At 43.2% G+C, this 9799-nt stretch overlaps 1 protein-coding gene across 4 annotated transcripts; it reads right to left on the reverse strand.

The window, feature by feature from the left end:
- Positions 1-4680: 4680 nt before the first annotated feature.
- On the reverse strand, positions 4681-8352 carry LOC120671224 (triacylglycerol lipase 2-like). 4 transcript variants are annotated; one of them, XM_039951507.1, is made up of 10 exons: positions 8015-8351; positions 7344-7542; positions 6663-6897; positions 6444-6584; positions 6256-6369; positions 6030-6173; positions 5900-5940; positions 5513-5592; positions 5307-5402; positions 4796-5233 (listed from the first exon to the last, which is right to left on the reverse strand). In XM_039951507.1, the coding sequence occupies exons 3-10, from the start codon at positions 6828-6830 to the stop codon at positions 4911-4913; spliced, it is 1107 nt and encodes a 368-aa protein (XP_039807441.1). In that variant the 5' UTR covers positions 6831-6897; positions 7344-7542; positions 8015-8351; the 3' UTR covers positions 4796-4910. The 4 variants fall into 4 exon arrangements, with proteins under 4 accessions (XP_039807438.1, XP_039807441.1, XP_039807440.1 ...); XM_039951504.1 differs by having other exon boundaries at positions 4681-5233; positions 6663-7542; positions 8015-8352; XM_039951506.1 differs by having other exon boundaries at positions 6663-7542; positions 8095-8344.
- Positions 8353-9799: the final 1447 nt, after the last annotated feature.

The raw sequence follows: 9799 nt of genomic DNA on the forward strand, positions 1-9799 counted from the left end.
GGGGATTCTCGTAGGGGCGCCCAGGGGAAAAAAAAAACGAGGCCGAGAGCCGTGGCAGGTGTATCGTCGCGAGACCCGAAATGATTCGCGCCGGACGGTGCGCAGCGGAAAAAGCCGCAGCTTGTGAGGTCGGTCGGTCGAGATCGATCTCCCGCGCGCGTCATGACGAGCCATCAATCCATTTCCATGTGATCCGGCCGGGCTCCGGTTCCGGTCGCGGCAGCGCAAGGTTCTCGAAGCGTCGCGCCGTCGCCGCGGCCCGGGTCCTTTCTTTCTTCCGTGGCTAGCCGGACGGCGGGGGACGTCGTTTGCCGGTGCCCTGACGCTTCAGGTTCCCGAGCTCCGAAGTCGACGGCTCGGCGAGTGACGAAGCGCCGGGTGCTGAGTCACGCACAGGGTTAACCTTTCCGTTATTTCTTAAAATCCCGCCGATCACCGGAAACGGAATTTTGGCCGAAATTTCGGCGGATTTCGCTATTTCTGAACGAAAGGGGTTTTTGAATTCAAAAACGAAATTCCGAAGAATTCCGGGCGAAATTTTCGTGATTTTTCTACCGGAAAATGATGCATATTAACAGAAAAATGATGTCAGTGTTATGTATATATGAAAAAATTGAAAATTTTGGCAGAGTTTCTCCTGATTATGTGTATATTGACAATTTATAATGCATAATATATATATATATATAACTCCACAAAACAATGACAAATACACCATTTAACACATGAAGTTCATGAATAGTAAGGTGTAAATTCATGAATATCACATGAAGTAGCAACTCGTGTTCTTTTTTATGAATACCTACTAACAATCCATGAATATCACATAAACTAATAATTCATTAAAACTAGCAATTCATACATATCAACTAACTGATTTTTTCTATGCATTCTATGTCACATGGTCTCTAGAATATCAAATCAACTAACTTAGATCGACATCAACAAGCATCTACATAAAAAAAACTTCTCATACCTTAAGTTCCCGGAGCCGCGGCGAAATCCGGTCGATTTCACCGGTTTCTCGCCGGGAAATCACCAAAATCCGCTCGGGTCTACTCAACATTAACGGGTCTGAAACCATTTAGTGATTTTAACCAACCAAATCAACTTATATTTGAACGATTTCAAGTGCTACTCGCTCAAAAAAGCACCTAGTTTTTTATCATATTTTTTTACAATTTTTTTGAATTTCGAAACAAATTTTTTACCGAAATTCCGCCGAAATTGTTAACCCTGGTCACGCATGATCCACACCAGTAGTAGATAGAGGGCGTGTTTAGTTTCCAAATTTTTTTGGGAAAAATTACTGTAGCAATTTTCAATCGAAGATTAGGAGTGCTAAACATGAACTAATTGTAAATCTAATTACACGGATGGACGGGAAATCGCGAGACGAATCTATTAAGCCTAATTAATCCATCATTAAAGATTAATTACTGTAGCACAATATTATCTAATCATTGCGTAATTAGGTTTATTAGATTCGTCTCGCGATTTTGATCGAGGATTGTGGAATGAGTTTTGTCAGTTATCCATATTTAATACTCATAATTAGTAGTCAAATGTTACAAATTATGTAGGGCACGAAAATTTTAATTTTAAGTTCGGGTGCTGCGGCCTTGTGCTGTGTCGCATTCCGGTTCCACTGATTGTTGATTGATTGATTGACTTGGGGAAACTTGGGAGCCAGGTGCCAGGTGTTTTCTTCTTTCTCTGACTGGCTTATCAGGCATGTTACATACTGCTCGGTTCTTATCAGGGGTAGGAGAAGTTGACACCGCCTCGTTATCCCTCACTGCAAGTCGCAAGGGCTGCTTGATACGAACCCGTCAGAAGACGGCCCTTCTCTTTCGACGGAAGAGAGGCCAAAAGATGGTGTCTGTAACACCCAGTAAAGTTAATCCCATGGTTAATATGATTGTTAGCACTAAATTTGCCTGAACAAAACCACTAAAGAAATTCTTGCTAGCAATTTAACCTGTGAAATGAGAAAATCTCTTTTGAAATGATTTCTAAATAAAAGTTCGCGTCATTTTTGAAATCAAATAATATTAAAAGGTAGGAACAGGGAAAGAAGAATGTTTAGCTAAAAATATAGTTGGGGTGCCAAATGACTCAGTTTTGATGTTTGAACAAATTTTCAAAACAAATCAAGTCGACTCAATCGCAATTTATCTATGGAAATCATTGTGAACCCGGAACTTCCGGGTGTGAATCCGGAACTTCCGGAATAATCCGGATACTCCGGGTTTGTTTCCGGATACTCCGGGCGTGATTTTGTCACCGAGGCTCCACCAACGTTTTAAACCTCTCTCACTCACTCACCAGCCCATATCACTCTTTCTCTCTCTCCCGTCAGCTCTTCTCCCTCACGCTCTCACTCCCCCCCAACCCTAGGGCTCCAACCCCCTCTCAATTTGATCTCAAGGACAAGGGAGCCTCCAATCGGCGTGGAGGACCTTCTACTCCACGTGCTCCTCCCTGGGGTGGCTTTAGTTTTAACGGGGTGGCTTCAGTTCCAACTTGAGAAGGTACTCAAGCTAGGGCTAAATGGATTGATCGTTTTAGGATGTTTTAAGTGATTTTTTTGGGTCAATCATCTTCTTATGAATCACTCTACTAGGGTCTAGGAGAGTTTCGATTTTTGTGGGTTGGAAACAGCCTGTCAAGTTACACTTAATTAAGCTAATGCGCCAAATGATGGTGGTTACGCTTAATTAAGTGTTTTAACTCAGCGGGTTTGTCACAGTGTCAAAGGCGTCAAAGGCACGGAGTGACGAAACCTGTCTCAATAATTGCAGTACTTTTCTTTCTAAAAAAATTAATTGCATTACTTTTGGTTTGATTAATCGGATTGGTCTGGCCGAAACAAATTGACTTAACTGATTTCCAAAGATAAAAAAGAAATAAAAACAATTGACCGGGGCATGACATTATTGGGAGAGAATAAGAGTATCTCCGAGAGCTCTTGTATTTATAAATAGCTAAAATTTTGATATAGTTATTATGTAAAACGAAATAGCTAGCGAAAAAGAGATGAAATTCAACAGTTTCTCCAAAATCCAAAAAGGGATGACTAGCGTTCAGCGCTAGGCAAAGATGCCCAGCGGCACCCTCTGGATAGAAAACGAGGATAGAAGACGAGATAGATAGAGTTTCTGTTGGATATGCGTTTTTTATCTTCTTTTTCTTTTTTTAGTTAACTCGCCCAAGATACAAGAGTTCTTGGATATACTCTAATGGGGTTAAAGCGGGGCACTATTCAGGACCAGTTGCGGTCGGTGAGATAGCACAGATGACACATCTGTGAGGCGACGGAGGAGATCCACATATGATTTGCAGAGCCAGATTATGTAGGGCAACTCTTGGTGACACAAAAGGAGGAAATGAATAGCTGAAGCAGAAGAAGGCTCACTTGCTGTTTCAAACCTGAGAAAACAAATGCGCTTGGGGCAGCTTCTCCTTCTCTCCTTTTTCTTTGCCGGTTTTTGGAACGTGAGTAAGAACTTATGCAAAATTATCTTATTAAAATCTACATGATTCATACTCCCTCCATGTTGGTAAAGAAAGTAGTTTCGGACGTCGACATGATCTCCAAAAAAAACTTTAACCACTATATTTTTGCTATAAAAAATTATAAAATACAGTCAATATACACTTTTATGAAACTACATTTCAAAATAAATCTAATTAAATCGCTTTCATATTTTCAAACTCAATCCGGAAGAATTTATTTATAGTTAAAGTTTAAAATATTTAATCAAAGACAAACTCAAAACGACTTTCTTTACTAACACGAAGGAAGTATCTGAAAACCGGGTATAATAATAAATTAGTGATGATTAATATAAGCACGTAATTCGTCGGAATCGTGAGATGACAAGCGCAATCACCTTCCAGCTCGCTGCAACCTCAGGCCGGCAAGTATCTCTCAGGGCCCATCAAGCCTTGATGGCAACAGTTACCGCTCCCAGCTCAGCGGCAGCCGCTACGCACCGCTACGACACATGAGGCCGTCTCGCAGAAAAGTTCAGGCAGGCAGTGCAGAAGGACACCTGGGCCCTGTTGGCTCTTCTGCCGGCTGTAGCGGCGCCAAACTCCTCTTCGTCAGCCCTTTCCTGAATTCTGATTTCTCATGGGAACATGAGCATCCATCACTGATGATGGACTTTTTTTCCCCCTCTCTGGCTTTGGGAGAGTAGGAGACTATGGAAATGACTACCCGAGGACCTGAGCAACACGAAGAACAGAAGAAGAGGGCAAAAGACACTCTGCATCTAAGCTGAATTCTTCTGCCCAGCCTGAACCTACGGTGATCGATCGGGCTAGACTGGGCTCTAAATTTTGGGAACAATAATCAATCGGTTAAAACAGGCCTGGCCTGTCCTGATATGCTCTAATAGAGCAATAATGTCAGGCCCGATCTGCTCTGCATCATAAATCTGAAGAAAGCTGCATGTAGTGGCATCACACAAAAGAAGATGAAACAACCCCGTCATTTACAGGGGAGCAGCTCTGAGAGTTTGAAGCCTTCAAACTGGAGCATTTCCTTCTTGCACTGGACCGTGGATATGGTTTGGGCCACATTTCAGTGTTCGGAACCCAGTGGCAAACAAAAATGAAATGAGGTCCGAAGTTCAAACCCAGCGGTGAAAAGGATTTCAAACTTTTGAGATAGTGTGACAAGCCAAGAATTTTGTATTTGCTTGAAGCAATATATTAGCAGACAAACTGGGTAAACAAAACCGTAGCATAGCCTGACAAGCTGCCTCTTTGAGGGCAAGGCAGAGACTGAGGTGTAATTCAAACCTTCATAGACTGAAAGTTGATCTGAAACAGTGAAACTATTGATGTTTGCTACAGGCTACAGCTTATGATAAAGTGACCTGCAGCATAGGTTCTCAGTGTCAGTGACGCTTGAAGAATTCCACTATGGGCTTGTATATGAGCTGTGGAGCATTGTAACCCATCACGAAGTCGCCATGAGCGTAGTCAGGCATGTACAGCACCTCAATGTCATCACTGTCGTGCTCCCTGACCAGCGTCCGCAGGAGGTGCCTGGTGTCGGGGACATCACCGAGAAAATCTTGGCCACCATGGGTGAGGAACAAGGGGACATGGGGTGGAATGGACGAGAGGTTGTACAGCGGGGGCTCTGGCTGATTGTAGTGCTTCATGTTCTCCTTCTCGTTTCCATAGTCGTACCTTCTGACCCCAGCTTTCCTGACCACTACATTTGAGAAACAGAAACGTTAGTGCTGCAACTGGGCTTTGAGCAGTAGTTTCTGAGAAAGATTTTTTACATTGCGACATGTGAATCATGTTTTTCACAGAGGTCGATTGTGGACCATGCTGCAGGAAGATGCATGTGGTCGAAGTATTGAGGCAGCAGTCCGGTCCTTTGGTCATCAGATCAAATTCATTGAAACAACAGTTAGTATGATAACGGCCCAGTATCAGCATCATATATATTGGCTGGAATTAATTTAAGTGGAGGTAACACCAGTACCGGCTACAGCTCCAAATAAATCATAACAGTCAACTTCAGGGTCGGTGCAGACTTCGCCCAAAACTTCTTGTGCAACTCGCCTGTGTAGTACAGCAGAGCATTCTAGCAACATATGAGATTTGAGATGGGTTACCCAAAATAACAGCACACAGAATCTTCACATTCTAAACAGATCAGTGGAAGGTTTCTTTTTCATAATAAAGCAAAGAACCCTTGTTAGGCTATTCTAACATCTTAAGTTCCAGCAGTCCAGCTTCCATGAGCTCATCAGAGAGTTTAAGCAAACAACTATTCATAACTAGTATGTTGAAAGGCAATGTTATTGAAGCCCACATGCTTTATATTATTCCTGATAAGAAATTCAAGAAGTTGTAGAGAGATGCCTACCCAACAGGATTGAACTCGTGAAAACCCAGCATGTGAATTGTCTGCATGATACAGAAATAGAGAGAGGTAATACATTGAACATGACCATTCTAATTAACAATAAGAATAAGAAGGTTCTACAATGGTTTACTTCTGCAAGGAAGATACGAGCCGCTAGCAATATGAGTCTGGATCTCATCCTGTGCAGATAAGCAATTGGGCAGAGCAACACAGCTGATCTCACTATGTCTATTAACTTGTGCTCTGTGAAGGCTGCAAGAATAATCAAGGTTCCCTAGAAAATAGAAAAGTTTTAGCATGGTTCCAAGAGCCAAGTGATTGGTAATATTAAATAATAAATAGGGTCATAAGAATACCAGGGAGTGACCGACATAATGGACTTTCTTGCCTCCTGTTTGATTGTAGACAAACTGAAGTACTGCAGGAAGATCATAAGCAGCAAGTTCGTCCCATGTGAAGTCCCAGAAAGCCTGCAAAGAGATGCAGGTATTTCTTTACTGAAATATACGACTTCCAGTTTCTTAATCAAGCTACAGATGCAAACCGGGTCTTCTGGGGTGAGGGTGGTATGTTTTCGACTGGATTTTGTTCCACGACAGTTGGCAATCCAAACATCAAAGCCACCGTCTGCCAAAATGAAGCCAAGCGATTGTTTTGGTGTACTTAATACCCAACAGAAACCATCCTGTCCAATCAACAGCATATTCATTTTAGTTACAAAAAGCATTCAAATTGTATATATTATGTTCAACAATGTCCTTACCACCATCAGCCCATGGAATAAAAGTACAGGTGTCCTATCCTCAGTCGAGTTGTCAGCATTAGAAGGACCATGGGGGATCCTCTTTAAGCTAAGAATATAGCCATCTTCTGTTGTGACCTGATATTCTTCACATGGATAGCCATAGGCTGCTACTCGTGCCTTGCACATACCTAAAGGATGGGGTTGCGGGGGGCACTGATCATCTGTAGAGTTCTGGATCCTCCATGAGAGAACGCTTCGCAGGTTCAAGGAAATGAAAAGAATTAGGAAACAGAGTAGATAAAGATTCCGAGCCATCTGAATACAGAACTATGATTTTTGGCACTAGAAATGAATCGTATTCTTGTATCAAACCCTGAAAATAACTATAGGATGTAGACTACTACAATTTTGTGTGGTTCCAAGAATAGGGGTGGGGGTTAGCTGCAGGGATGATCTCTGAATGAGACTGAGCTTAGCTGAATCCCAAATTGGTAAGGAACGCTAATTTATAGAACTGGCTGTGCTATGTACTGGAGTTTGGTTTCTATTTATGCATTAATTTTCTCTGTCACGGAAGCATGAGAATGAGAAAAAAAACACAAACTATTACAGTAGTTTTTGTAATTATAAGTATTGAATGTGAGATTGCATAACCATGAGCTAATCAGGTGAAACAAACAGAACTAGTTGTCATAATACCAGTCACGCCATCTTGATGATCAGAAATGAATATGCGTAGATCTCACTTCACAACAATTCTGTGATCCCAAATTCTGTTCATGACCACTAGGAATGTTGCAGACGAAAAGGCATATGGAATTTATTTGCAATTTAGAAGCAAGTAGCGTCACTGGAGGACGCTATCCAGATGCACTTATATACACCACGTTCATCAGTTCTGCATGAACAAGAGGATCGGAGCTGAAAACCAACTAATTTGTAGATGAAATTATGAAAGACAATACAAAAAAGAAGGGTGAAATCCTAGCATTCTGAAGATAGCGGAGATAACTTGTTTGCATATGAATTATACGATAACATCTGTTTGCCATAAAGTAAGCTGATTGGTCACTAAGCACCAAAAAAAAAAAAACGATGCACTATACATCAGCCCCTTAAAGATGTATGCTCTGAAATAGACTACATTTTGACGGCCAAAGACGAGTGCTCATATGAACCACAACAGTTCGGCTCTCCTGCACCAATTGTGCTAACGCTCGCGTACAAACACTCAGTAGTCACTAGATAAAAGAAGCCGGGGGCAAATTGTCTCGGATATATCAGGAGGCTCGCGTTGACCAATTGCTAGCCACAAGGGTGATAATGTTTCTGAGAACTAATCTACAAATCAATGAGGAAGAGCATCGTACTTTACTCAGGAAAGCCTTCACGAGCATATGCACGAACACGTGGCGTGCGTCCGAGGTGATGAGCTGAGGAGGATGACTACCTGCCCTCCGCTCCGGTCCCTCCGATGCATGCCATGCATCTTGTATGCCCGCCATCGGCGTGGGCAAGTGGAGACCCGCCGCACGGCTGCACGGCCGCACTGGTCTTCCCGGTAGTCGGAATTCTCACACGTGCGACCGGCGCCGGCCGCGGTGGCTGCCAATGTCCGCAGTCCCGCGCGGAAGCGGGTCGCGCTATCGCAGAAGGGGCCGGGCCGCCGCTTGCTGCGCCTGACGGCCTGGTTGTTGCGGTACGGCCCACGAGGGCCTGCGATTGGCTGCTTAAGTGGGCTAGGGCAGCCGATGTGCCGTTGCTTTCCTAACTAGGCTGTGGCACGAGAATATTTCTCAACTACTTTTCCATTGTTCCCGTAGCTTTCTTCTGCCCGCAGGTTTATGTCATGCGGGCGGGGGCTGCTAGTTTACAGCGACTGTAAGTTGAGATTCGTGCGGTCGATTTTTCGACCGTATTTATTAGTAAATTTTTTATTTTTTTCTGATAAATTTTTTACTGAAATTTTTTTCAAGGAAAAAAATTGAGAGGCAAAAAAAAATTTGACTAGAAAAATTTGGAAGAAAAAATTTCAAAAAACAAACTTAAAAAAATTGACGAGAAAAGAAGATCTCACATTCCACAGCTCCACTCACATCCTCCTCTTCTGCAATACCATTCTGCTTCCTCCACCCCACCTTGATCCTCCTCATCCATTGGACTTGATCTGGACTTGATCGATCAATGTGAACTGATAATAAATTGGTGTTACAAACACTAAATCAGTGTTACGAAGGACACTAAATTTAATAGTGAACTGAGCGTAGCTTAGCTCTTAAGGTTCCTTGTGCTATTCTTTCAATGGTAGACGACGTGTTAGGCGATGTACCCGTCGACAGCGGGGCGCCTATGACGATTTCGTCAATTGGAGGTGCGAAGGCCACAAATATTAGCTCTATTGGTTCAGCTCCAGGATTGCACCTGATCTTCCAATCAGTATGGTAGTTTCGATTGGTGGAGACTTGACGTTGGCGATCCATACTTCTAATCAGACACGATTCGAAGTTCTGCAACCGTTACACCGCTACTCTGTTGGTTATCAACCAAGCACAACTCGATTGACCTCATCGAGAAGGCTTTTCCTGCAAGCGAATCAAAGAACACAAGCAAGAAAGGATAAACGCGCAATCTGAAATTGCAGATGTATATGAAGCAAAGATGAATATGGTGTCCAAGCTCAATCACAAAAGGACTAATTGCCATAATGGTGCAGAAGAAGAACGGGAGCCCTGGTTCACAGCAAAAGGACTCGACATCACAATTACAATGAACTATGTCTGTTTCTCGATGGAAAACTAGATCTAAATAAAACCCAAGACTCTGAGGTGGCGGACGCTGTGTTTATGATAGAAAAAGGCGGGATCCTAGGGTTTGGGGGCGACCGGGGTGGCGGGGGGAGGGGGGCACAACCTGGGCTTAAGGCCAACACCATACAAGACCTCCTTGGCCCAAACCAGTGACACAACATCTTGTTGTGGTCATACAGAATCATCCACGAGATTTGCAGAGCTGGGGCTACGATTTCGTCGTTAGCTTTCCAACGCATCAAAAAACGCCTCGTTTCGATGTCGTATGCGGGAGATGTGGCCAATTCCGTCCAGGGTGGTCGGCTGATTCCGAACCGGACACGATGACCAAGTTGGAGATATCTTGCA

This window comes from Panicum virgatum, chromosome 4N, assembly GCF_016808335.1.
Source record: "Panicum virgatum strain AP13 chromosome 4N, P.virgatum_v5, whole genome shotgun sequence".
Classification (NCBI taxonomy): domain Eukaryota; kingdom Viridiplantae; phylum Streptophyta; class Magnoliopsida; order Poales; family Poaceae; genus Panicum; species Panicum virgatum.

Excerpts from the sequence above, each read along its gene's own strand:
- LOC120671224 (XM_039951504.1), bottom strand. The coding sequence starts at position 6,959 with ATGGCTCGGAATCTTTATCTACTCTGTTTCCTAATTCTTTTCATTTCC. Across the intron at positions 6,585-6,662 it reads TATTCCATGGGCTGATGGTG|GATGGTTTCTGTTGGGTATT; the intron begins GTAAGGACATTG and ends TTGATTGGACAG. Across the intron at positions 6,174-6,255 it reads ATTATGTCGGTCACTCCCTG|GGAACCTTGATTATTCTTGC; the intron begins GTATTCTTATGA and ends TCTATTTTCTAG.